This window comes from Anabrus simplex, chromosome 1 (genome assembly GCF_040414725.1).
Source record: "Anabrus simplex isolate iqAnaSimp1 chromosome 1, ASM4041472v1, whole genome shotgun sequence".
Taxonomy (NCBI): Eukaryota; Metazoa; Arthropoda; class Insecta; order Orthoptera; family Tettigoniidae; genus Anabrus; species Anabrus simplex.
This window is the reverse complement of record NC_090265.1, coordinates 220,991,161-221,008,174: the sequence shown is the minus strand read 5'-3', so window position 1 is coordinate 221,008,174 and position 17,014 is coordinate 220,991,161. Positions and strand designations below refer to the sequence as shown.

Here is a 17,014-nt window from a genome sequence, read left to right as displayed (position 1 = left end):
ACTCTGCTACTGAGTAGCCATGGCCTTTCTAAGAATTTGAAGGCTGGCATTTTTTAATGCCATTCTGCAGATTTGAGAAACGATTGTGTCATTCTCTCTTCACTATTTCCCGAGATCCAGCGATGTTACACATAGGCTCTAAACAACCGGTTGCCGCGGGCTAGCGATGTATAATTGGGGGGGGGGGGATAGCACCGTGATTACTACGGTAGTTGCCAAGGCCGCGAATGCAATACAACCCTCGATATTTCACATGATGTTCTGAGGAAAAAAATTGTCGTCTTGGATTCGGAGAAATACGGTATCACTCCAGAGGCTTCTGGGCAAACATTTCCATTTTCTTCTTCAAACAGCGTCACCCAACCTAACCTAACCTAACCGCACCTATGTGTATCGTGAAAACACATTTCAAATGCATGCAGAGAAATTATAACCTCCTCGCAAAAATTTACATGGGAATAGCCATTCCGAAATTTAACTAGACGCGAGAAAATATAAACTATCCTCTGAAATCAGTGATGTACTCTGCCACATCTAGAGGTGTATCACATTTTTACTTAATTTCTGTAGAAACCGCTTACTTCAGCCTTTATTTTTAACGAGTTAACAACTGCTATCGGCCACGTTATTTACGCATTTATTACGGAAACGTGTTTTCGTCTTTCATTTCGAATTTCCTTTAAAAAACAGCAGTCGACAGGTATTACTGGGCTAATCAACACCAACATCGCCTTCGAATGTCGACGAGAGAGCTCGCAAATGCACATAGCGAGAAAACTATACCGTACCGAAGATGATCGATCGCATTATTTCATTTTTCTCATTCAAACAGCGTGACCTAACTTAAATTAACCGTACTATATTTATCGTGAATACTTACGTACAGTATTTCTAGCGCCAGTGGAAAATGCTCTTCTCGCTATAAATTTACATGATAATAGCCTTTCTGAAATTAAACAGGTGCGAGAAAATGGAAACCACCGTAACCTCTGAAATCAATTATGCACGCTGCCATAATCCTGAGGTGTATTTCATCCTTAATTAATTGCAGTATTCAGCATTAAAAATCGCCTTCGAATGTCGATGAGAGAACTCGCTAGTGAACATAGTGAGGAAACGATACCGAAGGAAATCGATCGCATGCAACATAATTGCTGGGGTGCATAAATATCGGTAACGGAAAAATCACTCGTAATAACGGATGCATCAGTAATAGTGCTCTCACTGTAACCGAAGGATAAAACACAGTTTAATATAGGAATTTTGAAGGGACCGGCAAAAATTGTTATAATGGGGGTCTCATTATATGCCATACTCGCTACAGCGGACTTCTACTGTATCTATACCTACCGTCAAAATTAGAAAACAGACTATGTAAATGATTGAAGCAACAATGATAACTTTGTCGTAAAAGATGGAAGCATTTAAAACAATCTTATTCTCGTATCATAACCATAAGCCATAATAAAAGGAATATATGAACATTTCTGTAAATTTAATGCATTAACCTGATGAGTGCTATGCTCTCTATAGATAGGCTGATGTGGCCAGTCCACCAGTGCTACCCCCATCTATAGACGGTGCACGAGAACTTTTATTCTCTTCCGTTTACCAGCTCACTCTTGAGAGCCAGATCGATCTCTAGCATGTTCTGCCATCTGTAAGTTATTTTGAAAGTGAAAGTGATACAGTGTGTGCTGAAAATATTGTAAATGAGAAAGAAACAAAGCCTCCTTATAAACAAAAGAAGAAAAACACAGTGAGTTGAAAAGTATTTCATCACTATTTTCGTGGTGGACGGATAACTTTTCTCCAAGTGACTAATCTCATGTTGTCTTGGATTCGGAGAAATACGGTATCACTCCAGAGGCTTCTGTGGCAAACATTTCCATTTTCTTCTTCAAACAGCGTCACCTAACCTAACCTAACCGCACCTAACATCTCATGTTTTAACTTTTCTCCACCAGACCTTCAAGTGACTTTGATAGACTCGGAAAACCAAATAGTGTCTGATGATAACCCCAAAATAGTTGATTTTTTTAAAAACTTTTGTGCCAATGGAGTTGGTGCAACTGTTCAGGAGTTGTCATGTGCATGAGTACCACAGTTTACATTGAATTGGTTAAAATATCAGCTGTTGTACTTGTAAGGAGTACTTCGGCATGGAGATTAAATTTCGTTTTGATGGAAGCCTTTTCAATCTGGCAAGACTTCGCTCACAAAGACATGCTCTGGTTACCCGGGTGACAGAACTGCAGTATGCTGATGACACCGCATATCTTGCTCTAACACCTGCAGAACTACTACAGTCAGTCAACTGCTTTAAAACTGCATGTGATCGCTTTGGTCTTGCCATTAATGTGAAAAAAACTAACGTACTTGCATAATCTGCCCCAGGATTAACACGTCCTGAGTTCAGTATTTCCATCTTAGACACAACACTGGAACAGGTTGATCACTTTTCATATCTTGGCAGCATCATGTCTAAATGGTGTACCTGTGAACAAGACGTTGATAAAAGAATTGGGGCTGCTCATGCAGCATTCAGACGGTTAATGCACAGGGTCTTCATGAATAACGACCTAAAACTGCATACCAAACTCATGGTGTACAAAGCTGTTGTATGGCTGTGAAACTTGGACACTCTATCGCCGTGATATCAAAAATCTTGAGCGCTTCCACCAACAGAAAATGAGATTCGTCTTGAATATTAAGTGGGAGGACTATGTGACTAACACAGCAGTTCTTGACAAAGCGCAGCTAAGTAGCATCGAGGCAACAATCATCGCTCATCAACTGAGATGGTTAGGCCATGTTCACTGCATGGGTGATACCAGGCTTCCCCGCCAAATTCTTTATGGTGAACTTTGCTCCGGCAGTTGACCACATGGAGCCCATCTTTAACGTTTTAAAGACCAGCTGAAACACATCATGAAGACAACTGGTATAGATATATAGACATGGGAAGAATTTGCTCACTGCTCACTGTGGTGGAACACTACATCCACTGCTGTCAATTTGTTTGAAAGAGAATGCCGCGGACATCAAGAGGCCAAACAACAAGCAAGAAAACTCTGTCAATTACAACCCCGCCCTCCTCCATCCATTCAGTGTGATTTGTGTGGGCGTATATTTTATGCCAGGATTGGTCTGTTTAGTCATCGTAAACACCTCCATAAACTGAGTTGAGCTGGTCAATGTATGCAGGAAGAAGTTATATATACTCGGATCGAGTTACAGCCGCCGCCGCCGACTTGTAAGGAGTAACATGTATTAGCTGTCCACAGATTTTAGGAAATAATTTTACTTTGAGCCCTTTACCTTGTTTAAAGATGGTGTATGCATGGGCACAAAAAAGTGTAATTTTGATTTCTCTCAAAATGATATTGAACATGAATGTAGGATTTTTCCATTTACATTTTGCTTTATAAAGAACCAACATCTATAAACATTTTAAGCTAAGCTAATAAGTTAAAAACCAGGCGAGTTGGCCGTGCGCGTAGAGGCGCGCGGCTGTGAGCTTGCATCTGGGAGATAGTAGGTTCGAATCCCACTATCGGCAGCCCTGAAAATGGTTTTCCGTGGTTTCCCATTTTCACACCAGGCAAATGCTGGGGCTGTACCTTAATTAAGGCCACGGCTGCTTCCTTCCAACTCTCAGGCCTTTCCTATCCCATCGTCGCCATAAGACCTATCTGTGTTGGTGCAACGAAAAGCCCCTAGAAAAAAAAAAAAAAAAAAAAAAGTTAAAAATTGGGCTTCTACAATTTTGTTTACATACAAATGAAAAACCTCAGCACTAAGGTACCAGTCAACTGGTGAATGTTACATATTTCACTGATATTTACCTTTTTATGTACATATTTTGCACTTCAATATTATATAAAAATCAGGGCTCTAAATATCACATGCAACCAAAGTAGTGCTACACATTCTGTATAAATGATCAAAACCATATGTCCAGTATCGCATTCCCATTGAACAGACTGGATTTGTGCAAGGGAGAACAAGGGAACAGATTTTAGATGAGATGTGTGATAACTTACCTTAGAGTTCAGTGTCCCAATGTTAGTGCGTTTCTTGGCTTACTGTGCTATCTGGAAGAAGTTGTGGCATGTTTTAAGTGAGAAGTGGGTGTCCCACCTCATCTCTTTAGAATGATTGGTGGCCTGTACAAGAACAACTCAGCCGAAGTCAAAGTGGATGGTAATTTATCCAAAGACTTAGTAGTTTTGAAAACGTGTGAAGCAAGAATGTATTCTATCTCCTCAACTTTTTTTAACATATATGGAGACATCATTAGAAGAGTACTGGATGATTGGCAAGATTTGGTTGCAAACTAATTACTAATTTGCATTTTGTAGACTATGCCATCCTGCTTATAAGTAGTGAAGATGAACTTATCACACTATTAGAACATGTTGAGAAGCAGAGTCGAGATCTTGGCCTGGAGCAGTAAGACAAAGGTAATGGTTATTGTTAAAAGCAATAAGTTACAACATACTGGCTGGTTAAAAAATGCAGAGATTGTGCATGAGCTTGCATATTTAGGCTCATTGCTGAGTGATGCTGGAGGTACAGAAAAAGAGATCAAAAGGAGAATTGCCCTTAGGAGTACTGTATTGGACAAACTTTATAAGATATGGTGTGACAGAGTGATAACATGAAACGTAAAGCAGTGCCTTGTTAAAATCTTCATGTTTTCATATTCTTCGATGGCTGCGAAGATCAAGACAGGAGAAAAAATCATATTGATACATTTAAAATGTGGTGCTGGAGATGATTGTTTTTGATTCTTTGTATGGAGAAAAGGATGGATGATTCCATAATCAAAGAACTGGGAATGCAGAAAAAACTCCACTATGGTCGATCAAAAGATTTTACAGTTCTTTGGCCACATAATTATCTGGAAGGAAGAACACTTGGAAACAGCAATGTTCTAGGAAAAGAGATATGGTGTGACAGAGTGATAACATGAAACGTAAAGCAGTGCCTTGTTAAAATCTTCATGTTTTTCATATTCTTCGATGGCTGCGAAGATCCAGACAGGAGAAAACATCATATTGATACGTTTAAAATGTGGTGCTGGAGATGATTGTTTTTCATTCTTTGTATGGAGAAAAGGATGGATGATTCCATAATCAAAGAACTGGGAATGCAGAAAAAACTCCACTATGGTCGATCAAAAGATTTTACAGTTCTTTGGCCACATAATTATCTGGAAGGAAGAACACTTGGAAACAGCAATGTTCTAGGAAAAGAGAATGGCAGGTCAACAGGAAGGCTGGCCAAACAGTGAATGGCCCAGGTGCAAGTGATCACTTGCCACTTCAAAACTCTCTACGGAAGGCAGAAGATCAAAAGAATGGAGGCATCTAATATTTATTCTCACAATATGCGAGCAAACTTATGTGATCACTATGCTCAGGCATGAGCTTAACGACAAAAGCGGGAGAAAGCTTAAGACCGCAAGATAAAGCACAGCAACTCTATCAGCAATGCCATCTACTAATGCAGTCAAGAGCTGCTCTGCTTTCTCTTCAAGATTTACTTCCATATTACTGTCCATTTGGGTAAAGAACCAAGTATATACAGACAACACAATAATTGATCCCATTGTCCTGCATAGTCACTTTTGTGATGCTTCTCTGTTTTTCTCATCAATAGATTTCTTGTCTCTAACTTTTTTCTTATTCCAAGAAACTCTTGAGATTCCAGCCCAGTCCATTCATAAATTATTGGGCATATGTAAGCATATACCAGTCCATAGTGTCTCCTTGCTCAGGACTCGCTCTGACTGATGAAGACATAACTCTCTTTTGTGTCCATATAATCCATTATTAACCATTCAAAATATGATTCCACTTGAAAGCTGGTGCTAGTGGTTGTTTATCACAGTTGATCGACCAGAGGGGAGCAAGCAGAGGGCATGTCCATGGCATGAGTACAGTCTTCACATTAATCTCACATTACTGATAGGACAATACAAGTTTTAGAGAAGAATTTGCGAGTGCTTCAAATGCGAAAACAATAAGGAGAATTCAAAATGTGTGTCGACTGTTCAGACGTTGACAGCATTAGCGTATCACTAAGGACTGACTGATGAACTAAGCAGTCATAGATTTTAGTGCGCTCCTGTTCATGTTGACAGAGCCAAATGACAGAGTACTGGACATAAACAAGCAGTAGTTCTTGGCATGGCCAAGTACAATCGTATTTTGAGCATGTTATATTTGTCTATATTGTGTTTTGCCTCAATCACTCGCTCTTCTTCTATCTCATTCCCTTTTCCAATAGAAATTTATTGTCTGTGTTCTACCTTTGTTTAATGATCAGAATAATTATTTCATTTGAATAGTATTGGTAAATATTGCAATATTTGCACTCTATGGAATTTACTGAAAAAATAACTTGATGGTGAAGACAAACCAGGACTTCCACCAACCATATTGTTCTTTGCTGAAAAGTATTGATATGATGCAGGACAAATTAATGTTCTCTTTTGGATATTTCATTTAATGAACATCTTCAGAAGTATAATATTGTAAATGTTCCTGTGTTTTTTTGGTATTAATGCATCCTCTAAAAGCATTCTCTTTTGAATATTTAGCCTTTGTAATGTTTTCGTCTCATACTTCCAGGTGGATATTTGTGCTGTGGACGGTGCCCTGGGTTTCTTAGTTGAGATGCTCAGTTACAAGGCTCCTTCAAAGACCCTAGCCATAATTGAAAATGCTGGAGGCATTTTACGCAATATATCTAGTCATATTGCTGTCAGGGAGGACTATAGGTAAGATGACCGATTGCTTACTTGATATTTGCTAAGATATTCATCCGAAGTTGGAATAATTTAATCACTAATATTATTGAAATAGTTTTCTACTTCTTTTCAATAACTTCTTTTGTTTTAGAGCCATTTTGCGGGAACACAACTGTCTCCAAGTGCTCCTTCAGCAGTTGAAGTCTCCTAGTCTGACAGTTGTGAGTAACGCTTGTGGCACACTGTGGAACCTGTCTGCACGCTGTGCTGAGGATCAACGAGCTCTCTGGGAAATGGGTGCAGTCAGCATGTTGCGCAGTCTTGTGCATTCCAAACACAAGATGATCTCGATGGGTTCAAGCGCAGCTCTGAAGAACCTACTGAGTGCACGACCTGATAACACGTTTCCCCCATTAGATTCAACTCTAAAGGGCATGGGACTGCCTGCTTTGCCTAGTTTATATGTTCGTAAACAACGTGCCCTGGAGCAAGAGCTAGACCAAACGCTTGCGGAGACATGTGATAACATTGAACCTAGCACATCGCCATCTGCCTCTGCTACAGGATCATTCTCAGAACGCCACTGTCATTCTGCTGAACGTCGTCACAGTAGACTTTTGCATGGAAAGTATCGTCGTGGTCCAGTTGCTCGGTCAGATAGTAGGGATTCAGTGACTAGTACTTTGTCAGACTCTGTTTATGAACGTGTGAGCCGAACTGTTGTGAATGTGTATGGGTATGGACAAGTTTCTCCAACGAATGAAGTGTCCCAGACTTTGTCAAATTCTGAAGATGGCGTTGCTCTTCATAGTAGCTTGAATAATTCTAGTAGAGTTCATTCTCACATTTCGACAAATGAATACATGTCTTCCGAGAAGAGGTTTTTGCGCCGCTATTGCAATTCCATGCGGGAACGGGAAGAGAGACGGAAGGTAGTGTCGTTGGACTTGAGTTGTGAAGACAATGAGAAACATCCACTTCCCCAAGCTAATGTTGCAGAACACAATCGGTTAGGTCAAATTGATGAAGGAGTGTATCGTTTAGCAAGTGATCAGGAGCAGGAGAAATCACAAAACAGAACAGTGGATAACCAGCAACAAGACAGGACCTGTCAGGACAAGGAAGATGGAGATGATATACATCTTGGTTCCAGTGTTCAGCTAGATGTAATGTCTTTGAGACCTGCCAGTCCAGTCAAACCCCCTAAGACTTTATTGTACGATTCTGTTCGTTCTTCAAATCAGCGTTCTGCATTCAGTCCACTTGTTGGATCCCCATATAGTACTGGCAGCCGTGGATCTTACCAACAGAGCCGTGCCTCTTCAGCATATACCAGTGTGAGAAATAAGTATTCAGATTTAGGTTATGAGGATGCAGAGTCTCAAGATCAGCCCATTGACTATAGTTTAAAATATGTAGAAGATCCTGGTAATACTCTTAATACAAGTGAAGAAGGGAGTAAAGGTGTTTCGGAAGTAGAAACTGTGAAGTCAGAATCTTTTGAGGGGTCTGGCAGAGTGGATTGTGCAACAAGAAGTAAACAGAATCAGAATGATCTTGGTCGTGGTTATGGCTACAAGAATCAAGTGAGCAGCACACCAAGTACTACCAATAAAAATATGAAGATGAATGTAGTATATGGAGATTATGCTGAGACAGATCTTGATCAACCCACCGACTACAGTTTGAAGTACCCAGAGGAAGAAGAAGAAGATAATGGGGAAATGGAGAGGCAGGAAAGAGGATATTACGAGAGTGGAGGTGCAGTACATGAAGACACCTTGAAGACCTATTGTACCGAAGGTACTCCTTACGAGACTCCCTACAACTTCTCCACAGCCACTTCCATGTCAGATCTCCATTGTGAACCTCCCACTCCTCATTCTGAGGAGGCAAAGGAAGGAGAGCAGTGCCTGGTGAAAGAAGACCACGTGGAGTCTTCAGGTAAAGTGGTGGAAGAAAACAAAGTTGTCAAGGAAGAAGACGAGTCCAACTTTGATAATGGCTGTCTGGAAAAAGAGCCACAGATGAAGTCCTTGCCTCCTGCACCACGCTCTCCTGTCAAAGGACTTCAGTCAGGACTGAGTTCAGGTTTGATGTCCCCAGAGAAACCAGTACAGTACTGTGAAGAAGGCACACCTGGATACTTCTCTCGTGTCAGTTCTTTGAGTTCTCTTCACAGCCTTCCTGTTGTGCATGCAGATGGTGGATCTTCTGGTGAAAATCAGGTCATTCCAGAAGTGGAGCAGGTTACTGGACAGGCAGGGACTTCACCAACAGAACATGACCCACCTGAGAAGATAGGAAGTAACAAGGATGAAGAAGTACCAGAAGCAGGTGATACAAAGGAAGAGCCCAGAGCAGATCGAGAAGGTAAGAGCTTGGGAAAATGAGTGGTTTCTTTATCTAGTGTACTAGTCTGAAAATCAATTTAGATGTCACTGAAGTTATTCAGTGTTGACAGGAGTATCTGAAACAAAGTGGATGTCTAGCTTATTTGAAATACTATGTTTACTTCTGTATAGTTCGCACATTTCTGTAGAAATTTTGATCTGAAAATCTTCATCAATTCCCCTTTTCTGCCGGACACCATGTGTGGGCAAATATGGTTCCTCTCCACTCAGTCCTGTCTCTCCACCATTCCTCATCCAGCACTGGGCTCCAGTCCAGGTTTCATTGTCCTACAGTGTTCTTCACAGAGTCCATCCATCGTAATCTTGGTCTCCCTCATCCTCTCTTTCCTGTCATCTGTCTTTCTAGTGCTTGTCTTGGCAGTCTTTCTTCTTTCATCAACTCGACATGTCCAAACCATCTCAATCTGTTCTGTTCCAGTTCGTCATTTCGTTCTTGCACATTTAGCTCTTTTCATATGTCTTCATTTCTCACTCTATCCCTCCCTTGTTTTCTGTACCATACTCCGCAGTAATTTCATTTCAGTTGCCTGTACTCTGTGCTCATTTCTCTGAGTCAGTGTTCAGGTTTCTGCTGCATAAGTCATTATATGATACACACTAGATGTTGATTCCCACAGGGAACCTGATATATTTGTCCGGAATGAGTAAATTTTTAGTACCATGTCCAATAACAGACCAACTATATTGGTATGAGTCATTATAGGTAAGTAATATCCATAGTACATTACTTCTTTAGCCTTCACTGGTACATCTTTATTCCATACTAGCAAGATACCCGTGCTTCGCTACGGTATTATACTGAAATTTATATTGAATGCTTATTGTTTTAGATATATAATCCGCCAAAATTCGCAATCTGATTAATCTCTGTTCCTGGTGGTAAAAGACACTCCCCAGATGTATCCTCCTGCTAATTTCCATGTCCAGTCTTCCATTTTCTGTCAGTTCAGTTCCCAATTATTTGAACTGTTCTACTATTTCCAGTTCCTTATCTCCAATTTTGATAGCTTCTTTTCCTTTTTTCCTTCTTATACTCATCATCATTGTCTTGCTCTTTTCCACATCGATCCTTAAATCACCATTGTTCAATCCTTCTATTGAGTACATTCAGCTGTTGTTGTACCTCCTCCTCATCTTCCCAGATCACATCATCATCCACAAACATCATTACATTCATTCTTTACCCTCCATAACCTTTACGATGCCATCCATCACAATTTGAACAGTAAAGGTGACAACACGCCCCCTTGTTGTAGCCCATTGTCAGTTCCAAATCATTCTGTTCTATCCATCGTTGTCTTTACACAGCTGTAACAGTTAACATATATTCCTTTTGTCATTGTTATTAATTCCTTACCAATGCCGCTGTGTGTCAAGCTTTCCCAAACTTTTGATCTGGGGATGCTGTCGTATGACTTTTGTAAGTCTATAAAAGTTATTGCTATATCCTTCCCATATTCCCAACTCTTTTCCATTATCTGTCTCAGAATGAAAATGGGTTCTACTGTTGACTGTCCACTTCTGAATCCAAATTGTTCCTCTTGTAACTGACTTTTCAACTTTACTGTAATTCTTCTTTCCAATATCTTGGCAACATGGGAGAGGATGGTGATTCCTCAGTAGTTACAGCATATCTTCTTATCTCCTTTCTTGAATATTGCTATTATAATCCCCTTTTCCCAATCCTCAGGCACTTTCATTCTCCATACACACTTGAGTATTCTATATGTCCACTGGAGTCCCGCTGGTTCTGCATCATTGATCATTTCTGTGGATACATCATCTATTCCCACAGCTTTGCCCATCTCCGTATTTTTTCATTGTAATGTCAAATTCCTTCTCTGTTACTTCTGCTATTCCTGCTGTCCGGATACTTTCTCCACGTCTGGTTTCTCACGTTCAGTAGTTCATTGAAATATTCTTTCCATCTGTTCATTATCTCTTACCGGGCGAGTTGGCCGTGCGCGTAGAGGCGCGTGGCTGTGAGCTTGCATCCGGGAGATAGTAGGTTCGAATCCCACTATCGGCAGCCCTGAAAATGGTTTTCCGTGGTTTCCCATTTTCACACCAGGCAAATGCTGGGGCTGTACCTTAATGAAGGCCACGGCCGCTTCCTTCCAATTCCTAGGCCTTTCCTATCCCATCGTCGCCATAAGACCTATCTGTGTCGGTGCGACGTAAAGCCTCTAGCAAAGCATTATCTCTTCTGGTTTTGTTGTATTACTCCTTCTTTATTCTTCACAAATCTTGTATTCACGGTTTCATTCCTACAGTTTCTTATAATTCCAAATAATATTTTTTTCCCCCACAGTTCAATTCTTCCTTTACTTCCTGGATGAATGTTTCCCAACTTTTCTTCTTTTCTTTCGGTACTAGCTTTTTGCAAACTCTTTTCAATTCCATGTATCTGGCTCTACTCTCTTCAGTCTTTTGTGTTTTCCATGCACACCTTACAAATGCATTCCTAACCCAGGAATGCCAGAGTTTTCAGTTTTTGATTTTGTTATGCTTATTTAATATTCCCAGCATTCACATATTAGAGAACATTTGTCATTTTTCTTAAAATTGGATGGTTAGTTTCTAAATGAGGGCCTCGTACTGTATGTTACTGCACGGCGCTTGACATAGCTTTTGGGTGAAACATAAAAATTATTGCCTCTCTAGAATACCATGAAATTTAATACTTAATATTGTTTCAGCATATCGCTTACAAATTGCTTAGCAATAAACAAAAGATCAAACAGTGTTTATAGGTTCATTTGTGACATCCCTTTGGTAATTCCAAAAAATAACATTAGCTCAGATGTGACATATCTTTAGGAAATAGGAATAATATTACTAAGATTTATTCACCTATTTCCACTTTCCACTAGTTTAGAATGTCAAAAGGTAGTTTACTACACAAACGTCCACACTACACTTGATGCATTCTGTGCAGCCACGGGATTTGCATCTGGTGGCCACACAGCGCCAGCATTCATTTGTTGGAGCAATATAGTGATGTAGGCCATTGTGTCTCAAGGTGCCAGATACTCTAAATAGAAAAGAAGTACGAGCAACTGTATTTATTTCTCTTCTAAATACCACCCAAATGTATATATTGTAATAAATATTTTGAGCCTACCCTTTTCTGATGGTGGCACTTGCACATAACCACTTTAAGTAAAATGGAGACAAACATTTTCATTTCTTCGGGGTTACATTAGGACGATTTTCATTTTTAAAAAGCACATATTTGGTGGGTTCAGAGCACAAGAAATTCACAACTTCATCGTTAAAAAATTCTAATATTTCGGTCGGCATCCTATTTCGAAAAGAGGAAAATTTTGTACTAGGGAAGTGGACTGTTGTGGGAACTACGTCATCCACCATCCAGGTAGCTGGTGGACAAGGTTATGATTCTCTACTCCTGTGCGGAATTTGCTGCTTCAGCACTATATCAGCTGGCGCTCGGAGTTGACCTCCCGTAAGGTTATCTGCTAGACCCCCCCCCCTTATCTTCCTCTGCCGAATCTTCATCAGATAATACATTACATTCCAGTGGTTCAATGTATATGGCTTCAGCATGAGTATCCTCTTCTTCAAAAACATGTAGAACCTCCTCGAGCGTCAAGCCTCTCAAGTGAAGTTCACATTAGACATGATACTTTGCGCGCTCCACAGACGTGGATTTTTAAAATAAAATCTACAATTATACAATTGAATGACACACATAACTACAGTATGAATTCTTTTTTTAGAATCACACTTAGAAGTAAGGAGGAGAAAATGAAGAGAGAGGTACGGTAAGTGCTGTGAGGTACCATACTGTACCAAGGGAATAATTAGCGTCATAACTGCTAACACTGAAATACTGACCAATTGCTTGTTATTTCAAATCATGGACTTGTATTTCAAGATAAAAAACCACATGATACAAAATTATATTGTCAAAATTTATAAACAAACTAAAGCAACTTACCTTAGACAGGCAGTCATTTTTATTACTCTCGACACATTCTCAAGTTTCAAGTAGTTGTTGCTGCAAAGAAACACTCAAATTAAACCCTCTGTTGATTTCAAGCATCATAGGGAGTATCTCCCTGACAATGTAAAGCGGAGTTGCCAGATTTATGGTGCAAGTAAGTATCAGTATGACAAAAATCTGAAGTAAGATGTACTGGTACTATATGATACCGCATGGAATTGCCGGCTTAACAGGAAATTGCAGTTGCATGAATAGGAAGTGGTAGCCTGGCGGAATCAAAGGAATGTGGTGGATGGAAACTGTTTCTCCCTCACCACATCCCTTGAATGTGGTTGCTTCGCATTACATTATTGTGTAAAGACTTCATTTGCAGCCTGGTGCCATTACAAAGCTTAGGAGATATCAGATTCCGTAGAGCATTATAAATCCTCCCAACTTTCAGACTGTGCACATCCTCTGTAACTCTACCTCTGAGTCCAGACTGATACCTCACCATCTTAGTAGGAAGTTTTTCTAATAAGGAATCATTGATGCTTGCTAAGGAAAATAGTCAGCTATGAGAAGCAGGAATTATGGTGTACAGGAGCTGTAGGTAAACAGAAAAGAAAACCTGGTAGAACAACTATAGTGGTATGACCAAAATGAGTCTAAAAAGGTGGAAAGTATTAAGAATAAAAGAAAAGGAGACATGTATGATGAATAGAAGTTATTTCATTGAGTTGTATGGAGCTGTACTATAGAACACAGAAGCATGTCTGATCGTACTACTATCCCCTGCGGGTGGGGGACACACATGTTGAATACACCCACGGTATCCCCTGCCTGTCGTAAGAGGCGACTACAAGGGGCGACCAAGGGATGATTGAATTAGAACCATGAAACTACTCTTGATTCGTACCATCATGCAGGGAACACCATGGGTTGCCTGTACTTGCGAGTAGTATCACTAAATTGGTACGAAATAGGTTTGTGATTAGTTGCAGTAAAAAGCCTGGCCTGGTGGATTCCAGTACCCGTGCGTTGTACCCATGTGGGCAACACCGCGGGTCTGGGCGTAGCCTGTGAGTTGTACCGCTATATGAGCGGCACTGTGGGTCAGCGTTGCCTGTGATTGGTACCCACTATGTGAGGAACATCACGGGAATACCGGCGCCCGTGACTAGTACACCTAGATGAGGAACCTTACCGGTTTGCGTTGGCTATGAGTGGCGCCATTGTGTGAGAAACACCATAGGTCTGCGTTCCCTGTACGAATTGCAATACTTGTGAGTAGTACCATCTTGTGTGGACCACTGTGAGTCTTCGCTACTTTTGATCAGTACCCCAAAATGACAAATACCATGGTTCTACTTTACTCGCGTCATGTACCATTCTGTGGGGCCTTAGACGTGAATTTAGCACCCGTTCAGACATCAAGCATCATTGTGCTTTATAAATGGTCCCTTGGTCAGCAATACTCTAATTAACTACCTTCTTTTTGAGTCTGATCCACTGTTTTTGTTTGTTTTTTTGTAGGGTTCATGTCCATCCATTAATTCTTCATGACTTTTATTTTATTTTGGTCAGTGGATGAATTTGATTTTTTGTTATTTCATTTCATACCATTAAGGGCCGATGACCTCCGTTAGGCCCCTTTAAACAACAAGCATCATCATCATCATCATCATCATCATGGTCGTACTACTATAAATGAGACAGCTGTACACTGTAGAATCAGCTATGAGTAACAGGAACTATAGTATACAGGAGCACTAGGCTAGCCTGGTAGAGTAACTAAAGCATTGTAACTGAGCAACTGCTTGTGCAGTTTGGGCCACGTAGCTGTCAGCTTGCATTCGGGAGATAGTGGGTTCGAACCTCCCTCTTGTCAGCCCTGAGGAAGGTTTTCCGTGGTTTCCCATTTTCACACCAGGCAAATGCTTGGGCTGTATGTTAATTAAGGCCATGGTTCCTTCCTTCGCACTCCTAGGCCCTTTCCTGTCGCATTGTTACCTTAAGACCTATCTGTGTCAATCGGCATAAAGTATATTGTAAAAAATAATTTAAAATAGCATTCTGACCAAAATGAATCTGGAGAGGTGGAAGTATTAAGAATAAAAGATAGAAGATAGATATAAAGGAAAAGATTTGTATGATAAATTAAAGGCAGTTCAATGAACAGTATAAAGCTGTTTGATAGAATGCAGATACAAGTCTGATTGTATAGCTATTAATGAGACAATAAATAGCATGCAGAAGCAAGTTTGATCCTATGTCTGTATATGAGACAAATGACACTGAGCTCCATAAAATTCTCTCACAGAATATCACAATCTTCCTGCATGTGTTATGCAATCTGCCCAAGCGGAAGTTGTAATGCTCGTCTCGTTCGTGAGTCTGTCAACATGTGCTCTCCAGCACTTAGACTGAAAAGCGGTGGCAGTTTGTTGTCAATATCTTGAAAATGTTTGTTTTTAGGACCTTAAAACATAATAATAATAATAATGATAATAATAATAATGATAATAATAATAATGGTGTATGACTTGTAGTGTCGGAAGTGTCCGAGGACAAGTTCGGCTCGCCAGACGCAGGTCGTTTTTCATTTAACACCTGTAGGCGACCTGCACATCGTGATGGGGATGAAATGATGATGAAGACAACACATGCACCCAGTCCCTGTGCCAGGGGAATTAACCAATTATGGTTAAAATTCCTGACCCTGTCGGGAATCAAACCCGGGTCCCCTGTTACCAAAGGTCAGCACGCTAACCACTTAGCCATGGAGACGGACTTAAAACATGATTTTTAGTCCTGATGGGACTTACCGAAATTTGTTCCTTGCATTGTAAGACAAAGAATGAGCTTTGTCTCGTTCTGTACAACAAATTCGATTTTCGCCTATATTAGCCCATGCTATTGGTCAAAGGGCCTAAGTCTAGGACAGAAGCTGAAATTTGAAAAATCCTTTCTTAGTGCATCCAGGGTAGAAGATGAACCTGTGTTTCTAATTTCAGCTTTCTAGGTCTTTTGGATCTAGAGATCTCGTGATCAGTGAATGGTATTTGGCTGAGGTGGTGCAGCTCTTTTTAGGCATACCCCCAATGGAGGTGAGCTGCACGTACCGTTTTAACCACATACCAATCCTCCTGCCATTCTTAAATTTCTGGCAGTACCAGGAATCGAACCTGGGCCCCTAAGGACGGCAGCTAATAGTGCTAACCATTACGCTAAGGAGGTGGACACATATATAGATGATATGAGTAAAGAGCTGGAATCACAGATAAGGCTGTTTGAGGATGATGTTACTGTATAGAGTAGTAAATGAGTTGCAGGATTGTGAATGACTGTAGGATGTGCTAGACAATGTTGTGAGATAGATGGATGGCAGACAATGGTGTGATGATAAACGAGATGAGAAGTCAGCTTCTAAGCTTCACCAAGAGGAAAAGTCCTCTCTGTCTCAATTACTGTGTTGGTGGAGTGATAGTACCTCATGGAGATCACTGTAAGTACCTAGGTGTTAATAGAAGGAATGATCTTCATTGGCGTAGTCATAATAACAAGGTTATTAAGAAAGGTTACAGATCTCTTCACATGGTTATGAGAGTATTGAGAGGTTTTAGTATGTAAAGGAGAAGGCGTATAAGTCTCTGATAAGACCGCAGTTAGAGTATGGTTCTGGTGTATGGGACCCTCACCAGGACTACTTTTTATGAGAACTGGAAAAAATTCAGAGGAAAGCAACATGATTTGTCCTGGACGATATCCGACAGAGGAAACAAGATGCTCGACTAAGTGGTATGTTCTGATTTGTTAGTGGAACGATGGCATGGAATGACATTAGTAAATGAATAAGCTTCATTCATTCATTCATTCATTCATTCATTCATT

General features: G+C 40.4%; 1 protein-coding gene across 2 annotated transcripts in view; it reads left to right on the top strand.

Annotated features, from left to right (window-relative positions):
- The window catches only part of LOC136885896 (microtubule-associated protein futsch), a 514,102-nt gene that overhangs the window by 403,026 nt on the left and 94,062 nt on the right, over positions 1-17,014 (top strand). For both annotated transcript variants that reach the window (XM_067158589.2, XM_068230837.1), the window contains 2 exons: positions 6,642-6,790; positions 6,912-9,133. In XM_067158589.2, coding sequence (XP_067014690.2) covers positions 6,642-6,790; positions 6,912-9,133 — 2,371 coding nt within the window. The remainder of the gene's footprint in view (positions 1-6,641; positions 6,791-6,911; positions 9,134-17,014) is intronic.